General features: G+C 47.2%; 1 protein-coding gene across 2 annotated transcripts in view; it reads left to right on the top strand.

Annotated features, from left to right (window-relative positions):
- The window catches only part of LOC129861255 (laminin subunit beta-2-like), a 73,615-nt gene that overhangs the window by 29,134 nt on the left and 25,019 nt on the right, over positions 1–19,462 (top strand). For both annotated transcript variants that reach the window (XM_055932504.1, XM_055932503.1), the window contains exons 3-14: positions 3,393–3,562; positions 8,335–8,470; positions 8,640–8,713; positions 8,930–9,118; positions 9,243–9,306; positions 9,431–9,633; positions 9,790–9,910; positions 10,094–10,282; positions 13,974–14,153; positions 15,017–15,129; positions 15,791–15,870; positions 16,374–16,530. In XM_055932504.1, the coding sequence (XP_055788479.1) occupies positions 3,393–3,562; positions 8,335–8,470; positions 8,640–8,713; positions 8,930–9,118; positions 9,243–9,306; positions 9,431–9,633; positions 9,790–9,910; positions 10,094–10,282; positions 13,974–14,153; positions 15,017–15,129; positions 15,791–15,870; positions 16,374–16,530 (1,676 nt within the window). The remainder of the gene's footprint in view (positions 1–3,392; positions 3,563–8,334; positions 8,471–8,639; positions 8,714–8,929; positions 9,119–9,242; positions 9,307–9,430; positions 9,634–9,789; positions 9,911–10,093; positions 10,283–13,973; positions 14,154–15,016; positions 15,130–15,790; positions 15,871–16,373; positions 16,531–19,462) is intronic.

Here is a 19,462-nt window from a genome sequence, read left to right as displayed (position 1 = left end):
CTCTCTTTCTCCTGCTCTTCTCTAGCTGCCTCTCTCTTTCTCCTGCTCTTCTCTAGCTGCCTCTCTCTTTCTCCTGCTCTTCTCTAGCTGCCTCTCTCTTTCTCCCGCTCTTCTCTAGCTGCCTCTCTCTTTCTCCTGCTTTTCTCTAGCTGCCTCTCTCTTTCTCCTGCTTTTCTCTAGCTGCCTCTCTCTTTCTCCTGCTCTTCTCTAGCTGCCTCTCTCTTTCTCCTGCTCTTCTCTAGCTGCCTCTCTCTTTCTCCTGCTCTTCTCTAGCTGCCTCTCTCTTTCTCCTGCTCTTCTCTAGCTGCCTCTCTCTTTCTCCTGCTCTTCTCTAGCTGCCTCTCTCTTTCTCCTGCTCTTCTCTAGCTGCCTCTCTCTTTCTCCTGCTCTTCTCTAGCTGCCTCTCTCTTTCTCCTGCTCTTCTCTAGCTGCCTCTCTCTTTCTCCTGCTCTTCTCTAGCTGCCTCTCTCTTTCTCCTGCTCTTCTCTAGCTGCCTCTCTCTTTCTCCTGCTCTTCTCTAGCTGCCTCTCTCTTTCTCCTGCTCTTCTCTAGCTGCCTCTCTCTTTCTCCTGCTCTTCTCTAGCTGCCTCTCTCTTTCTCCTGCTCTTCTCTAGCTGCCTCTCTCTTTCTCCTGCTCTTCTCTAGCTGCCTCTCTCTTTCTCCTGCTCTTCTCTAGCTGCCTCTCTCTTTCTCCCGCTCTTCTCTAGCTGCCTCTCTCTTTCTCCTGCTCTTCTCTAGCTGCCTCTCTCTTTCTCCTGCTCTTCTCTAGCTGCCTCTCTCTTTCTCCCGCTCTTCTCTAGCTGCCTCTCTCTTTCTCCTGCTCTTCTCTAGCTGCCTCTCTCTTTCTCCTGCTCTTCTCTAGCTGCCTCTCTCTTTCTCCTGCTCTTCTCTAGCTGCCTCTCTCTTTCTCCTGCTCTTCTCTAGCTGCCTCTCTCTTTCTCCTGCTCTTCTCTAGCTGCCTCTCTCTTTCTCCTGCTCTTCTCTAGCTGCCTCTCTCTTTCTCCCGCTCTTCTCTAGCTGCCTCTCTCTTTCTCCTGCTCTTCTCTAGCTGCCTCTCTCTTTCTCCTGCTCTTCTCTAGCTGCCTCTCTCTTTCTCCCGCTCTTCTCTAGCTGCCTCTCTCTTTCTCCTGCTTTTCTCTAGCTGCCTCTCTCTTTCTCCTGCTTTTCTCTAGCTGCCTCTCTCTTTCTCCTGCTCTTCTCTAGCTGCCTCTCTCTTTCTCCTGCTCTTCTCTAGCTGCCTCTCTCTTTCTCCCGCTCTTCTCTAGCTGCCTCTCTCTTTCTCCTGCTCTTCTCTAGCTGCCTCTCTCTTTCTCCTGCTCTTCTCTAGCTGCGTCTCTCTTTCTCCTGCTCTTCTCTAGCTGCCTCTCTCGTTCTCCTGCTTTTCAGAAGGTAATCACTCTTTCTTTTTGGCCCTTTCTGCCTCTTCTCTTTCTCTCTGTCTTGTTTTTATTCTCCTTCCTCAACTACTCTCCCCTCCTCCCTCAATCATTCTCCCTTCTTCCCTCAACTACTCTCCCCTCCTCCCTCAATCACTCTCGCCCCCTCCCTCAATCACTCTCCCCTCCTCCCTCAATCACTCTCCCCTCCTCCCTCAACCATGATGATGTCTTGGTTAGTCAGAGTCACTGATGTGGAGAGAACATTTACGTGGGTGAGTAGGTCAACAGGGTGTAACACTTAGAGCCCAAAATAGGGTATAATAGGGCTGTTCTGCAGTGTCCCTGGTCACCCTGAACACCCACCTTGAACACGAGGGTCTCCTCCGGGTGCTGAGGGAGCTGTCCACTTCATCCTTCATAGATTATCACAGTGCTTCAAAGATGAAGTCACAACAGCACTATTTATTTATTGTCTAGAACCACTAGAATGTCATAGAGACCAGCTCCATCTTCAGCCTGAGGGGACCAGTGATTCCTTTATCTCAATGTTCACCTCTGACTCCTGGCCTGACTCCTGGCCTGAGGACAGTAAAGCAACCTGACCCTTGTCATGTGTCCCATGTAACCTGTTCTGACACCATTATGACCTGTCCTGATCTGATACCATAACCTGTCCTGTGTAGCCTGTGCTGATACCATTATGACCTGTCCTGTGTAACCTGTTCTGATACCATTATGACCTGTCCTGTGTAGCCTGTGCTGATACCATTATGACCTGTCCTGTGTAACCTGTTCTGATACCATTATGACCTGTCCTGTGTAGCCTGTGCTGATACCATTATGACCTGTCCTGTGTAACCTGTTCTGATACCATTATGACCTGTCCTGTGTAACCTGTTCTGATACCATTATGACCTGTCCTGTGTAACCTGTTCTGATACCATTATGACCTGTCCTGTGTAACCTGATCTGATACCATTATGACCTGTCCTGTGTAACCTGTTCTGATACCATTATGACCTGTCCTGTGTAACCTGATCTGATACCATTATGACCTGTCCTGTGTAACCTGTTCTGATACCATTATGACCTGTCCTGTGTAACCTGTTCTGATACCATTATGACCTGTCCTGTGTAACCTGATCTGATACCATTATGACCTGTCCTGTGTAACCTGTTCTGATACCATTATGACCTGTCCTGTGTAACCTGTTCTGATACCATTATGACCTGTCCTGTGTAACCTGATCTGATACCATTATGACCTGTCCTGTGTAACCTGTTCTGATACCATTATGACCTGTCCTGTGTAACCGGATCTGATACCATTATGACCTGTCCTGTGTAACCTGTTCTGATACCATTATGACCTGTCCTGTGTAACCTGTTCTGATACCATTATGACCTGTCCTGTGTAACCTGTTCTGATACCGTGATAAGTTGAACTTGACACTGATTCTATCTGCATTGTCTGTCACGACAATTACTACAGATCTGTAACGGAATACAGTTAGTGTCAGGCGTTTGCATTGAAAACAAGTTATTTCATTACATGTAGGTCCTTACTCCCCAATGCTGGCAGTAACCCAGTAACCTCTGTAGAATTGTCGACGATGGAAAGGTTTTCCTGTGATATCCCAGTCGTGGTGGTAGCGTAGTGTACGTTGGGTAGCTTACTGGAGTGTCTGTATGCAGAGTGAGCTCATCCTCTGGGCTGACTGAACACTGTGAACACTCTTAGTAAAATAGACACCGCTCCTGTAGAAAGATAAGCCCATTGCCTTCAATCAAAGAGCAGGAAGTCATGACCTTTAAGTTCTCCTTAGAGACTGCAAATATATCACGAAACCTGCAAGTATAACCTGAGGAATTGTTTCTACGTTATGTCCTTTCTCCATGTCTCCTCATCCAGTCTGCATATTATTGAACTATTCGATCCATAATGTTTTTGTAAATGATGGAATAACTAATCGTCAGGTATTTTGTGTTCTCTTCCATCCGCTTTCCCCTCAGCTCTCAGTGTGGTGGGACAGAAGCTCCCTTCAAGCCCGCATGGCTGTATGGAGGGAAGCTGTTACCCGGCAACAGGCAACCTGCTGGTTGGCCGAGCCATGAATCTGACCGCTACCTCCACTTGTGGTCTTCATGGGCCAGAACACTACTGCATAGTCAGCCACCTGCAGGTGAGAACACACATACACACTCACACACACTCACACACACTCACACACAATTGGACTTGAAACTGAACTGTTCAATTTCAGCCCCAGGTATAAAGCGCACCCCGCCTTCCTCCCTCTTTCCACCCCTCCCTCCCTCCCTACCTCCATGCTTCCTCTCTCCTCCCACCCCTCTCTCCCTACCTCCATGCTTCCTCTCTCCTCCCACCCCTCTCTCCCTACCTCCATGCTTCCTCTCTCTTCCCACCCCTCCCTCCCTCCCTACCTCCATGCTTCCTCTCCTCCCACCCCTCCCTCCCTACCTCCATCCTTCCTCCCTCTCCCCACCCCTCCCTCCCTACCTCCATGCTTCCTCTCTCTTCCCACCCCTCCCTCCCTACCTCCATCCTTCCTCCCTCTCCCCACCCCTCCCTCCCTCCCTACCTCCATGCTTCCTCTCTCCTCTCACCCCTCCCTCCCTACCTCCATGCTTCCTCTCCTCCCACCCCTCCCTCCCTACCTCCATCCTTACTCCCTCTCCCCACCCCTCCCTCCCTACCTCCATGCTTCCTCTCTTCCCACCCCTCCCTCCCTACCTCCATGCTTCCTCCCTACCTCCATCCTTCCTCTCTCTTCCCACCCCTCCCTCCCTACCTCCATCCTTCCTCCCTCTCCCCACCCCCTCCCTCCCTACCTCCATCCTTCCTCCCTCTCCCCACCCCTCCCTCCCTACCTCCATGCTTCCTCCCTCTCCCCACCCCCTCCCTCCCTGACACATGTTGACTTGATGCTCTACATGCCTGCATGTAGGCTATGTGTTCTACCTCATTGCTAACCTGTGGGGAGGAGATACCACAGCACATTGTTGAGTATAAGGTAACATGATTGACAGGTGGTGACTGTGGAATGGCTCTTAGCTAGCGCAGGGCGGGACATGGTGACTGACAGCCAGTGTAAGGGGCTGGGCCAGGGCCAAAGACTGATCTGCAGTAATCTTCCTATGGGCTGTTTGTTGTGACGCTCTGTCAGAGGGGCTCCTGTCTGGCCCCACCACTCACCTGATGGGCTGGAACTAAAACTGTAACGCTAGCCCAGCTCTCACTGGGTCAGGGACGGAGGTGGAGTGGAAGAATGGGGGAGGATCTTCCTGTGTCAATGAAGATCAGTCAACTCTTAGAACTGCTCAGTTGTAATCTGAGGTTCCTCCATGCTTGACTAATGAGAGATAGATACGTTTGAGATGTGAGGAGAGGGAGAGAGGTTTGTTGATGGAGGATCAGTTTAAGATGGTGGGAACCTAAGCATGAAGAGAGGAATACTCTTATAAGTCTAGGTCCTGAATGAGGGTGTGGCAGGCATATGTACCCCAACACACTATACTGATACTGTACACCCTATACTGATACTGTACACACTATACTGATACTGTACACACTATACTGGTACTGTACACACTATACTGTACACACTACTGATACTGTACACCCTATACTGATACTGTACACACTATACTGATACTGTACACACTACTGATACTGTACACCCTATACTGATACTATACACACTATACTGATACTGTACACACTATACTGATACTGTACACACTACTGATACTGTCCACACTATACTGATACTATACACAATATACTGATACTATACACACTATACTGATACTGTACACACTATACTGATACTGTACACACTATACTGATACTGTACACACTATACTGATACTGTACACACTATACTGATACTGTACACACTATACTGATACTGTACACACTACTGGTACTGTACACACTATACTGTACACACTATACTGATACTGTACACACTACTGATACTGTCCACACTATACTGATACTATACACAATATACTGATACTATACACACTATACTGATACTGTACACACTATACTGATACTGTACACACTATACTGATACTGTACACACTATACTGATACTGTACACACTACTGGTACTGTACACACTATACTGTACACACCATACTGATACAGTACACACTATACTGATACTGTACACACTATACTGATACTGTACACACTATACTGATACTGTACACACTACTGGTACTGTACACACTATACTGTACACACTATACTGATACTGTACACACTATGCTGATACTGTACACACTATACTGATACTGTACACACTATACTGATACTGTACACACTATACTGATACTGTACACACTATACTCAAATCAAATCAAATGTTATTAGTCACATGTGCCAAATACATCAGACCATACAGTGAAATGCTTACTTACATGCCCCTAACCAACAATGCAGTTTTACATTTTTTTAAAATAAAAAATACAAATAAGAATAAGAAATAAAAGTACAATTAATTAAAGAGCAGCAGCAAAATAACAATAGCGAGACTATATACTAGGGGTACGGATACAGAGTCAATGTGCGGGGGCACCGGTTAGTTGAGGTAATATGTATATGTAGGTAGAGTTATTAAAGTGACTACGCATAGATGATAACAACGGAGAGTAGCAGTGGTGTAAAAGAGGGTGGCGGGGCAATACAAATAGTCTGGGTAGCCATTTGATTAGATGTTCAGGAGTCTTATGGCTTGGAGGTAGAAGCCGTTTAGAAGCATCTTGGACCTAGTCTTGGCACTCCGGTACCGCTTACCGTGCGGAAGCAGAGAGAACAGTCTCTGACTAGGGTGGCTGGAGTCTTTGTCAATTTTTAGGGCCTTCCTCTGACACCGCCTGGTATAGACTTCCTGGATGGCAGGAAGCTTTGCACCAGTGATGTACTGGGCCACACGCACTACCCTCTGTAGTGCCTTGCGATCAGAGGCCGATCAGTTGCCATACCAGGTAGTGATGCAACAAGTCAGGATGCTCTCGATGGTGCAGCTATAGAATCTTTTGAGAATCTGAGGACCCATGCCAGAATTTTTCAGTCTCCTGAGGGGGAATAGGTTTAATCGTGCCCACTTCATGACTGTGTGCTTGGACCATGTTCGTTTGTTGGTGATGTGGACACCAAGGAACTGAAGCGTTCAACCTGCTCCACTGCAGACCCATCGATGAGAATGGGGACGTGCTCGGGTCCTCTTTTTCCTGTAGTCCACATTAATCTCCTTTGTCTTGATCACGTTGAGGGAGAGTTGTTGTCCTTGCACCACCCGGCCAGGTCTCTGACCTCCTCCCTATAGGCTGTCTCATCGTTGTCGGTGATCAGGCCTACCACTGTTGTGTCATCGGCAAGCTTAATGATGGTTTTGGAGTCGTGCCTGGCCGTGCAGTCATGAGTGAACAGGGAGTACAGGAGGTGACTGAGCACGCACCACTGAGGGGCCCCTGTGTTGAGGATCAGTGTGGCGGATGTATTGTTACCTACCCTCACTACCTGGGGGCGTCCCGTCAGGAAGTCCAGGATCCAGTTGCAGAGGGAGGTGTTTAGTCCCAGGGTACTTAGCTTATTGATGAGTTTTGAGGGCACTATGGAGTTGAACGCTGAGCTGTAGTCAATGAATAGCATTCTCACAAAGGTGTTCCTTTTGTCCAGGTGGGAAAGGGCAGTGTGGAGTGCATTAAAGATTGCATCATCTGTGGATCTGTAAGGGCAGTATGCAAATTTGTGTTTCTAGGATAATGGTGATCCATGACCAGCCTTTCAAAGCACTGCATGGCTACAGACGTGAGTGCGGTCGATAGTAATTTAGGCAGGTTACCTTAGTGTTCTTGGGCACAGGGACTAAGCTGGTCTGCTTGAAACATGTTAGTATTATAGTCTCGGACAGGGAGAGTTTGAAAATGTCAGTGAAGACACTTGCCAGTTGGTCAGCGTATGCTCGCAGTACATGTCTTGGTAATTCATCTGGCCCAGCGGCCTTGTGAATGTTTACCTGTTTAAAGGTCTTGCTCACATCGGCTGTAGAGAGCGTGATCACACGCTCTGGAATAGCTAGAACAGCTGCTGCTCTCATGCATTTTTCAGTGTTATTAGCCTCGAAGCGAGCATAGAAGTAGTTTAGCTTGTCTGATAGGCTCCTGTCTCTGGGCTGCTCTCGGCTGTGCTTCCCTTTGTAGTCTGTAGTAATTTGCAAGCCCTGCCACATCCGACGAGCATCAGAGGCGTTGTGGTACGATTCCATCTTAGTCCTGTATTGACGCTTTACATTTTTGATGGTTCGTTGGAGGGCATAGCGGGATTTCTTATAAGCTTCCGGGTTAGAGTCCCGCTCCTTGAAAGTGGCAGCTCTAGCCTTTAGCTCAGTGCAGGTGTTGACTGTAATCCATGGCTTCTGGTTGAGTTATGTACGTACGGTCACTGTGGGGACATCGTCATCGATGCACTTATTGATGAAGCTCATGACTGATGTGGTGTACCTGGAACATATTCCAGTCTGTGCTAGCAAAACAGTCCTGTAGCTTAGCATCTGCTTCATCTGACCACTTTTTTTATTGATCGAGTCACTGGTGCTTCCTACTGATACAGTAAACACTATACTGATATAGTACACACTATACTGATACAGTACACACTATACTGATACTGTGCACACTATATTGATACAGTACACGCTATACTGATAATGTACACACTCCTACTTTCCTATTGATTTCTCCTCAATCCGTTTAGCATCATCTTGTTGTTGTTGGAGGCTCAACCTAGTTAAGAAACCGGCTCTGGAGTTCCCTGCCCCCTGCCCCCCTCTCCGCCCTCCACCCTGCCCCCCTCCTCCCTGCCCCCTCACCACCTCCCTCCCCCTCATGATATATACCTACTGCTTCTGTCTCCCTGTAGGAATCAGACAAGTGTTTTGCGTGTAACTCTCAGCATCCTTATGACCCGTACAACCACAAAAACAGTCACCGCGTGAAGAACGTCATCCAACTCAAGGACAGCAACGAGGACCTCACCTGGTGGCAGTCTGTCAACGGTGTGTGTGTGTGTGTGTGTGTGTGTGTGTGTGTGTGTGTGTGTGTGTGTGTGTGTGTGTGTGTGTGTGTGTGTGTGTGTGTGTGTGTGTGTGTGTGTGTGTGTGTGTGTGTGTGTGTGTGTGTGTATCATCTGCAATAATTCCTCCTTGTGGGATTTATTCACTACAGGGGAGGAGGGTGTCAGTATTAGACTGAATCTGGAGGCAGAATTCCACTTCACTCACCTCATCATGAAGTTTAAGGTGAGAGCTGTCTGATGGCTGCTCAGGTATTTGTTGAGTAATATCAAAAAGACATGAATTCAAAGTATCTATAAACACGTTATTATATCCAAGAGACATGAATTCAAACTATCTACAAACATATTATTACCATTAAAACAGACATGCAGTAAACATCACAGAAATGACAGAAAGTCCCAGACGTTACTGAATACTTTTCCCGATATCTTTCCATAGACCTTCCGACCTGCCGCCATGCTGATCGAGCGTTCGGCTGATTTTGGTCGCTCCTGGAGACCGTACCGTTATTTTGCCTACAACTGCTCCAAGACGTTCCCACGCGTGCCCGCCCACTCCCTCCACCACATCAATGATGTCATCTGTGAGGAGAGATACTCTGACATCGAGCCCTCCACGGAAGGAGAGGTGATGACATAGACGGAAACTATTACCACTATGAGTTGGACTCCTTTCTAATGAATGCACGATTACAACGATCTGTTCATCACCAGTTAGTTTCATCTCTTCGTTACTTTTTCATCTCTTGCAGGTCATTTATAAAGTGCTCGACCCTGCCATACATGTGAAAGACCCATACAGTTTGGAGATTCAAGGTGAGACAAATACTTGGGAAATGAGATCAATTCAGAGAACAAGTCAGAGGAAGACTGAAAGTAACCTATAAACTATCAATTCTGTGATAGTTAATTGATGTTAACATACCCGTTTGTTGTGTAGAGCTGTTGCGGATCACCAACCTACGGATCAACTTCACCAAGCTGCACACCCTGGGAGATAACCTGCTGGACCGACGCTCTGACGTTCTGCAGAAGTACTACTACTCCCTGTACGAGCTGGTGGTGAGGGGCAGCTGCTTCTGCTACGGACACGCCTCCGAGTGTGCCCCTGTACCAGGGGTGGACGCCAGGGACAATGGCATGGTGGGTGGGGCATAGGCCGCTCTTTTTACACCATGGTTTATGTCACATGTCCCTGTGTGGGAGCCCTTGGTCATTGCATATGAAGATGACTGCGAACGAAATGTCCAAAAGACAATGATAACTGTTGAGTTTTCTTTCTGTGCTGTGATTGGTCAGATCCATGGGCGATGTGTTTGTAAACACAACACTGAGGGGTTGAATTGTGAGCACTGCAGAGACCTCCACAACGACCTGCCCTGGAGGCCAGCCGAGGCAGACAACCCTCACACATGCAGAGGTGAGACTACACTTCACTCAACCGTAGTAGGAAAGCAACCCAGCCTCACTTGTAGTGGGAGGAATCTGTTGATGTAAACATCCAACACATAACCACGTGGAGAATTAACACTACACACACAGCTGCAGAAACAACATGGAGGACCATTTCTGATGATTGTTCTTTTTTTGCTTCTTTACCCAGAATGCAACTGTAACGGTCACTCCAAACAGTGTCACTTTGACATGGCGGTGTACCTGGCCACAGGCAATGCCAGCGGTGGCGTCTGTGACGACTGTCTCCATAACACCATGGGACGCACCTGTGAGATGTGTAAACCCTTCTATTACCTGAACCCCAGCAGGGACATCAGAGATCCAGGAGTCTGTAGTGGTGAGTAGAGGGGGTCTGGAATAAAATACATCAGAGATCCAGGAGTCTGTAGTGGTGAGTAGAGGGGGTCTGGAATAAAATACATCAGAGATCCAGGAGTCTGTAGAGGTGAGTAGAGGGGGTCTGGAATAAAATACATCAGAGATCCAGGAGTCTGTAGTGGTGAGTAGAGGGGGTCTGGAATAAAATACATCAGAGACCCAGGAGTCTGTAGTGGTAAGTAGAGGGGGTCTGGAATAAAATACATCAGAGACCCAGGAGTCTGTAGAGGGGGTCTGGAATAAAATACATCAGAGATCCAGGAGTCTGTAGTGGTGAGTAGAGGGGGTCTGGAATAAAATACATCAGAGACCCAGGAGTCTGTAGTGGTGAGTAGAGGGGGTCTGGAATAAAATACATCAGAGATCCAGGAGTCTGTAGTGGTGAGTAGAGGGGGTCTGGAATAAAATACATCAGAGATCCAGGAGTCTGTAGTGGTGAGTAGAGGGGGTCTGGAATAAAATACATCAGAGATCCAGGAGTCTGTAGTGGTGAGTAGAGGGGGTCTGGAATAAAATACATCAGAGATCCAGGAGTCTGTAGTGTTGAGTAGAGGGGGTCTGGAATAAAATACATCAGAGACCCAGGAGTCTGTAGTGGTGAGTAGAGGGGGTCTGGAATAAAATACATCAGAGATCCAGGAGTCTGTAGTGGTGAGTAGAGGGGGTCTGGAATAAAATACATCAGAGACCCAGGAGTCTGTAGTGGTGAGTAGAGGGGGTCTGGAATAAAATACATCAGAGACCCAGGAGTCTGTAGTGGTGAGTAGAGGGGGTCTGGAATAAAATACATCAGAGATCCAGGAGTCTGTAGTGGTGAGTAGAGGGGGTCTGGAATAAAATACATCAGAGACCCAGGAGTCTGTAGTGGTGAGTAGAGGGGGTCTGGAATAAATACATCAGAGATCCAGGAGTCTGTAGTGGTGAGTAGAGGGGGTCTGGAATAAAATACATCAGAGATCCAGGAGTCTGTAGAGGGGGTCTGGATAAAATACATCAGAGATCCAGGAGTCTGTAGTGGTGAGTAGAGGGGGTCTGGAATAAAATACATCAGAGACCCAGGAGTCTGTAGTGGTGAGTAGAGGGGGTCTGGAATAAAATACATCAGAGATCCAGGAGTCTGTAGTGGTGAGTAGAGGGGGTCTGGAATAAAATACATCAGAGATCCAGGAGTCTGTAGTGGTGAGTAGAGGGGGTCTGGAATAAAATACACCAGAGATTCAGGAGTCTGTAGTGGTGAGTAGAGGGGGTCTGGAATAAAATACATCAGAGATCCAGGAGTCTGTAGTGGTGAGTAGAGGGGGTCTGGAATAAAATACATCAGAGATCCAGGAGTCTGTAGTGGTGAGTAGAGGGGGTCTGGAATAAAATACATCAGAGATCCAGGAGTCTGTAGTGGTGAGTAGAGGGGGTCTGGAATAAAATACATCAGAGATCCAGGAGTCTGTAGTGGTGAGTAGAGGGGGTCTGGAATAAAATACATCAGAGATCCAGGAGTCTGTAGTGGTGAGTAGAGGGGGTCTGGAATAAAATACATCAGAGACCCAGGAGTCTGTAGTGGTGAGTAGAGGGGGTCTGGAATAAAATACATCAGAGATCCAGGAGTCTGTAGTGGTGAGTAGAGGGGGTCTGGAATAAAATACATCAGAGATCCAGGAGTCTGTAGTGGTGAGTAGAGGGGGTCTGGAATAAAATACATCAGAGATTCAGGAGTCTGTAGTGGTGAGTAGAGGGGGTCTGGAATAAAATACATCAGAGATCCAGGAGTCTGTAGTGGTGAGTAGAGGGGGTCTGGAATAAAATACATCAGAGACCCAGGAGTCTGTAGTGGTGAGTAGAGGGGGTCTGGAATAAAATACATCAGAGACCCAGGAGTCTGTAGTGGTGAGTACATGGGGTCTGGAATAAAATACATCAGAGATCCAGGAGTCTGTAGTGGTGAGTAGAGGGGGTCTGGAATAAAATACATCAGAGACCCAGGAGTCTGTAGTGGTGAGTAGAGGGGGTCTGGAATAAAATACATCAGAGATCCAGGAGTCTGTAGTGGTGAGTAGAGGGGGTCTGGAATAAAATACATCAGAGACCCAGGAGTCTGTAGTGGTGAGTAGAGGGGGTCTGGAATAAAATACATCAGAGATCCAGGAGTCTGTAGTGGTGAGTAGAGGGGGTCTGGAATAAAATACATCAGAGATCCAGGAGTCTGTAGTGGTGAGTAGAGGGGGTCTGGAATAAAATACATCAGAGATTCAGGAGTCTGTAGTGGTGAGTAGAGGGGGTCTGGAATAAAATACATCAGAGATCCAGGAGTCTGTAGTGGTGAGTAGAGGGGGTCTGGAATAAAATACATCAGAGACCCAGGAGTCTGTAGTGGTGAGTAGAGGGGGTCTGGAATAAAATACATCAGAGACCCAGGAGTCTGTAGTGGTGAGTAGAGGGGGTCTGGAATAAAATACATCAGAGATCCAGGAGTCTGTAGTGGTGAGTAGAGGGGGTCTGGAATAAAATACATCAGAGACCCAGGAGTCTGTAGTGGTGAGTACAGGGGGTCTGGAATAAAATACATCAGAGATCCAGGAGTCTGTAGTGGTGAGTAGAGGGGGTCTGGAATAAAATACATCAGAGACCCAGGAGTCTGTAGTGGTGAGTAGAGGGGTTCTGGAATAAAATACATCAGAGACCCAGGAGTCTGTAGTGGTGAGTAGAGGGGGTCTGGAATAAAATACATCAGAGACCCAGGAGTCTGTAGTGGTGAGTAGAGGGGGTCTGGAATAAAATACATCAGAGATCCAGGAGCCTGTAGTGGTGAGTAGAGGGGGTCTGGAATAAAATACATCAGAGATCCAGGAGTCTGTAGTGGTGAGTAGAGGGGGTCTGGAATAAAATACATCAGAGATCCAGGAGTCTGTAGTGGTGAGTAGAGGGGGTCTGGAATAAAATACATCAGAGACCCAGGAGTCTGTAGTGGTGAGTAGAGGGGGTCTGGAATAAAATACATCAGAGATCCAGGAGTCTGTAGTGGTGAGTAGAGGGGGTCTGGAATAAAATACATCAGAGATCCAGGAGTCTGTAGTGGTGAGTAGAGGGGGTCTGGAATAAAATACATCAGAGATCCAGGAGCCTGTAGTGGTGAGTAGAGGGGGTCTGGAATAAAATACATCAGAGACCCAGGAGTCTGTAGTGGTGAGTAGAGGGGGTCTGGAATAAAATACATCTGTCTAGTGTTCTATAATTATTTAACCCTGCTGGTCATCTATGAACATTTGAACATCTTGGCCATGTTCTGTTATAATCTCCACCCGGCACAGCCAGAAGAGGACTGGCCACCCCTCATAGCCTGGTTCCTCTCTCGGTTTCTTCCTAGGTTCTGGCCTTTCTAGGGAGTTTTTCCTAGCCACCGTGCTTCAACACCTACATTGCTTGCTGTTTGGGGTTTTAGGCTGGGTTTCTGTACAGCACTTTGAGATATCAGCTGTTGTAAGAAGGGCTATATAAATACATTTGATTTCATTTGATTTGTTCTGCTGTCTGCTTACTTCTATGGATACCGCTACTATGTGTTGTTGCTTATACAGTGTAGATGGAATACTCCCTCTATACGCATCTTGGCCTCTCATCTTCCTATTCACCCTGTTGATCTATCTCTCTGTCTCCAGCGTGTGACTGTGATCCTGTGGGTTCCATGGAGGGAGGTGTGTGTGACAGCCACACAGACCAGGACATGGGTATGATCGCGGGGCAGTGCCGCTGTAAGCTGAACGTGAAGGGCACCCGATGTGACTATTGCAAGGAGGGATACTATGGTCTGAGTCAGAACGACCCACAGGGATGCCAATGTAAGTGTGTGTGTGTGTGTGTGTGTGCGCGCTTGTGTGAGTGTGCGTGTGTGTGTGCGCGCTTGTGTGTGTGAGTGTGTGTTTGTGTGCATGTGTGTGTGTGTGCGCGCTTGTGTGTGTGTTTTTTATACAGTACCAGCCAAAAGTTTGGACACACCTACTCATTCCAGAGGTTTTCTGAATTTTTTCCTATTTTCTACATTGTAGAATAATATTGAAGACATATTGAATCATGTAGTAACCAAAAAAGTGTTAAACAAATCAAAATATATTTTATATTTTATATTTTTCAAAGTAGCCACCCTTTGCCTTGATGACAGCTTTGCACACTATTGACATTCTCTCAACCAGCTTCATGAGGTAGTCACCTGGAATGCTTTTCCAACAGTCTTGAAGGACACAGTCTTGAAGAATTCAATATACTTTAAAATGATTAAAACCTAATCTAAACGGTGTATAAATGATCATGGACCTATATTCATACAGTTTATTGACTGGGTCCAGCTCACTAAAAATCACTACATTCATACAGTTTATTGACTGGGTCCAGCTCACTAATAATTACTGCATTCATACAGTTTATTGACTGGGTCCAGCTCACTAATAATCACTACATTCATACAGTTTATTGACTGGGTCCAGCTCACTAATAATCACTGAAATTAACTCTAGACAGTCAGGGAGCATAGAAAATAAAATTCCAAAAATGATATAAAACATTTTCAGTGCAGCCCTCCGGATCTCGTTGAAGACCGAATGCGTCCCCCGGGGCAAAATTAGTTTGACACCCCTGGTGTAAACAATGTGTGTGTGTTGTAGCAGACAGTGTAAAACGTGTGTGTGTGTGTGTTTGTTACCCTCAGCGTGTAACTGTGACCCTCGTGGGATTATAATGCTGGGAGCACCATGTGATCAGATAAGTGGGGACTGCTCCTGTAAGACATATATCACAGGCCGCTACTGCAACCAGTGTCTGGTAAGACTGGCCCTGTGCTCTCTATAGACCTTCTCACACACCGTTTGTCCCATGTTATACACTAATCCTTTCAGAGGTTGTCCACACCGTTTGTCCCATGTTATACACTAATCCTTTCAGAGGCCGTCCACACTGTTTGTCTCATGTTATACACTAATCCTTTCAGAGGTTGTCCACACCGTTTGTCCCATGTTATACACTAATCTTTTCAGAGGCCGTCCACGCCGTTTGTCCCATGTTATACACTAATCCTTTCAGAGGTCGTCCACACCGTTTGTCCCATGTTATACACTAATCCTTTCAGAGGTTGTCCACACCGTTTGTCCCGTGTTATACACTAATCCTTTCAGAGGCCGTCCACACCGTTTGTCTCATGTTATACACTAATCCTTTCAGAGGTTGTCCACACCGTTTGTCCCATGTTATACACTAATCCTTTCAGAGGTTGTCCACACCGTTTGTCCCATGTTATACACTAATCCTTTCAGAGGTTGTCCACACCGTTTGTCCCATGTTATACACTAATCCTTTCAGAGGTTGTCCACACCGTTTGTCCCATGTTATACACTAATCCTTTCAGTTGCCTCGTCTCACAATTATTGTATTGGAAGTTCTGAGTCTGTGGTCCTGATGTTGTGTGTGGGTGTCCTCTCCCCCTTAGCCAGAGTACTGGGGCCTCAGTAATGACCTAGCAGGCTGCAGAGCATGTGACTGTGACTTTGGTGGAGCCTACATCAACAGGTACGCCTGACGTTGCAGGAGAATTGTTGATCTCTCTCTGTGTGTGTTTGATGAATTGGCACTGAACAGGAAACTGTTCTTTATTATTAGGTGTTACATGAAATCAAACTATCATACTGCACATGTCTACATTTCTTATCTGTTTGTTGACTCATGAGTTGTAAAGGAACGAGACTATAACGTGTGTGTGTGTGTGTGTGTGTGTGTGTGTGTGTGTGTGTGTGTGTGTGTGTGTGTGTGTCTGTGTCTGTGTGTGTCTGTGTCTGTGTCTCTGTGTCTGTGTCTCTGTGTGTGTCTGTGTGTGTGTCTGTGTCTGTGTCTGTGTGTGTGTCTGTGTCTGTGTCTGTGTCTGTGTCTGTGTCTGTGTCTGTGTCTGTGTCTGTGTCTGTGTCTGTGTCTGTGTCTGTGTCTGTGTCTGTGTGTGTGTGTGTGTGTGTGTGTGTGTGTGTGTGTGTGTGTGTGTGTGTGTGTGTGTGTGTGTGTATGTGTGTGTGTATATGCAGGTGTATGGTTGAAAATGGCCAGTGTGACTGTCGGAGGAACCTGATTGGACGACAGTGTTCTGACGTGCAGCCTGGGTACTTCTGTGCTCCGCTGGACCACTACAAATACGAGGCAGAGGACACCGTTGGCCACTCACCTAGTGACCACAACCTACCGGTGAGCATACACAGTACAAACAGCTGTCCACTAGGGCACTGTTCATACTGTAGATGACATTTGAGTATAGTCTAGAGTGAATTTAGTCCTAACAAGTATACCAGTGTTTTCTGATCACAGCTCCCACCTGCTACGTTGATGAAAGTACAATCCTTGGAAGATGTTTAATCTTTCTCTGTTGATAGTTCAGGACTGTGAAAGGTCTTTCTGTTATGCTTTAAATAACGTGTCTGAGTAAGCACCTTTCACTGATATACTATACGACTGTGCGATTCTTTATTTAAGAGATGGTTTCAGAATAAACTTTTTCATGTTTGATCTGGGACACAAGTTGTTAACTTCAGGTCACTTCACTGTATTCCTTCCTATTCAAGGTCATTCTCAGTGGATTTCAAACTGTATGTCTGCTTGTTCTCTGTGGAGAACTGTATCTGAGGCCTTTAACCCGGGTTCTGTTGTGGTGTTTGACTGGGTTTATTTGTACCTGGGTCCTGTTGTGGTGTTTGACAGGGTTTATCTGTACCCGGGTTCTGTTGTGGTGTTTGACAGGGTTTATCTGTACCCGGGTTCTGTTGTGGTGTTTGACAGGGTTTATCTGTACCCGGGTTCTGTTGTGGTGTTTGACAGGGTTTATCTGTACCCGGGTTCTGTTGTGATGTTTGACTGGGTGTATCTGTACCCGGGTTCTGTTGTGGTGTTTGACTGGGTGTATCTGTACCCGGGTTCTGTTGTGGTGTTTGACTGGGTGTATCTGTACCCGGGTTCTGTTGTGGTGTTTGACAGGGTTTATCTGTACCCGGGTTCTGTTGTGGTGTTTGACTGGTTGTATCTGTACCCGGGTTCTGTTGTGGTGTTTGACAGGGTTTATCTGTACCCGGGTTCTGTTGTGGTGTTTGACTGGGTGTATCTGTACCCGGGTTCTGTTGTGGTGTTTGACAGGGTTTATCTGTACCCGGGTTCTGTTGTGGTGTTTGACAGGGTTTATCTGTACCCGGGTTCTGTTGTGGTGTTTGACTGGGTTTATCTGTACCCGGGTTCTGTTGTGGTGTTTGACAGGGTTTATCTGTACCCGGGTTCTGTTGTGGTGTTTGACTGGGTGTATCTGTACCCAGGTTCTGTTGTGGTGTTTGACTGGGTGTATCTGTACCCGGGTTCTGTTGTGGTGTTTGACTGGGTGTATCTGTACCCGGGTTCTGTTGTGGTGTTTGACTGGGTGTATCTGTACCCGGGTTCTGTTGTGGTGTTTGACTGGGTGTATCTGTACCCGGGTTCTGTTGTGGTGTTTGACAGGGTTTATCTGTACCCGGGTTCTGTTGTGGTGTTTGACTGGGTGTATTTGTACCCGGGTTCTGTTGTGGTGTTTGACTGGGTTTATCTGTACCCGGGTTCTGTTGTGGTGTTTGACAGGGTTTATCTGTACCCGGGTTCTGTTGTGGTGTTTGACAGGGTTTATCTGTACCCGGGTTCTGTTGTGGTGTTTGACAGGGTTTATCTGTACCCGGGTTCTGTTGTGATGTTTGACTGGGTGTATCTGTACCCGGGTTCTGTTGTGGTGTTTGACAGGGTTTATCTGTACCCGGGTTCTGTTGTGGTGTTTGACAGGGTTTATCTGTACCCGGGTTCTGTTGTGGTGTTTGACTGGGTTTATCTGTACCCGGGTTCTGTTGTGGTGTTTGACAGGGTTTATCTGTACCCGGGTTCTGTTGTGGTGTTTGACTGGGTTTATCTGTACCCGGGTTCTGTTGTGGTGTTTGACAGGGTTTATCTGTACCCGGGTTCTGTTGTGGTGTTTGACTGGGTGTATCTGTACCCGGGTTCTGTTGTGGTGTTTGACTGGGTGTATCTGTACCCGGGTTCTGTTGTGGTGTTTGACTGGGTGTATCTGTACCCGGGTTCTGTTGTGGTGTTTGACTGGGTGTATCTGTACCCGGGTTCTGTTGTGGTGTTTGACTGGGTGTATCTGTACCCGGGTTCTGTTGTGGTGTTTGACAGGGTTTATCTGTACCCGGGTTCTGTTGTGGTGTTTGACTGGGTGTATTTGTACCCGGGTTCTGTTGTGGTGTTTGACTGGGTTTATCTGTACCCGGGTTCTGTTGTGGTGTTTGACAGGGTTTATCTGTACCCGGGTTCTGTTGTGGTGTTTGACAGGGTTTATCTGTACCCGGGTTCTGTTGTGGTGTTTGACAGGGTTTATCTGTACCCGGGTTCTGTTGTGATGTTTGACTGGGTGTATCTGTACCCGGGTTCTGTTGTGGTGTTTGACAGGGTTTATCTGTACCCGGGTTCTGTTGTGGTGTTTGACAGGGTTTATCTGTACCCGGGTTCTGTTGTGGTGTTTGACTGGGTTTATCTGTACCCGGGTTCTGTTGTGGTGTTTGACAGGGTTTATCTGTACCCGGGTTCTGTTGTGGTGTTTGACTGGGTGTATCTGTACCCGGGTTCTGTTGTGGTGTTTGACAGGGTTTATCTGTACCCGGGTTCTGTTTTGGTGTTTGACAGGGTTTATCTGTACCCGGGTTCTGTTGTGGTGTTTGACTGGGTTTATCTGTACCCGGGTTCTGTTGTGGTGTTTGACTGGGTTTATCTGTACCCGGGTTCTGTTGTGGTGTTTGACAGGGTTTATCTGTACCCGGGTTCGGTTGTGGTGTTTGACTGGGTGTATCTGTACCCGGGTTCTGTTGTGGTGTTTGACAGGGTTTATCTGTACCCTGGTTCTGTTGTGGTGTTTGACAGGGTTTACCTGTACCCGGGTCCTGTTGTGGTGTTTGACTGGGTGTTTATCTGTACCCGGGTTCTGTTGTGGTGTTTGACTGGGTTTATCTGTAGAGATGGGTACCGGACCAGGAGAATGTGGCTCACAGCTCGGGAGTAGAGAGTGTGTGTGTGTGTGTGTTTGTGTGTGTTTGTGTGTGTGTGTGTTTGTGTGTGTGTG

Source organism: Salvelinus fontinalis, chromosome 8, assembly GCF_029448725.1.
Source record: "Salvelinus fontinalis isolate EN_2023a chromosome 8, ASM2944872v1, whole genome shotgun sequence".
In the NCBI taxonomy this organism is placed as follows: Eukaryota; Metazoa; Chordata; class Actinopteri; order Salmoniformes; family Salmonidae; genus Salvelinus; species Salvelinus fontinalis.
The sequence above is the reverse complement of the archived record's forward strand: the minus strand, read 5'-3'. Positions and strand labels throughout refer to the sequence as shown.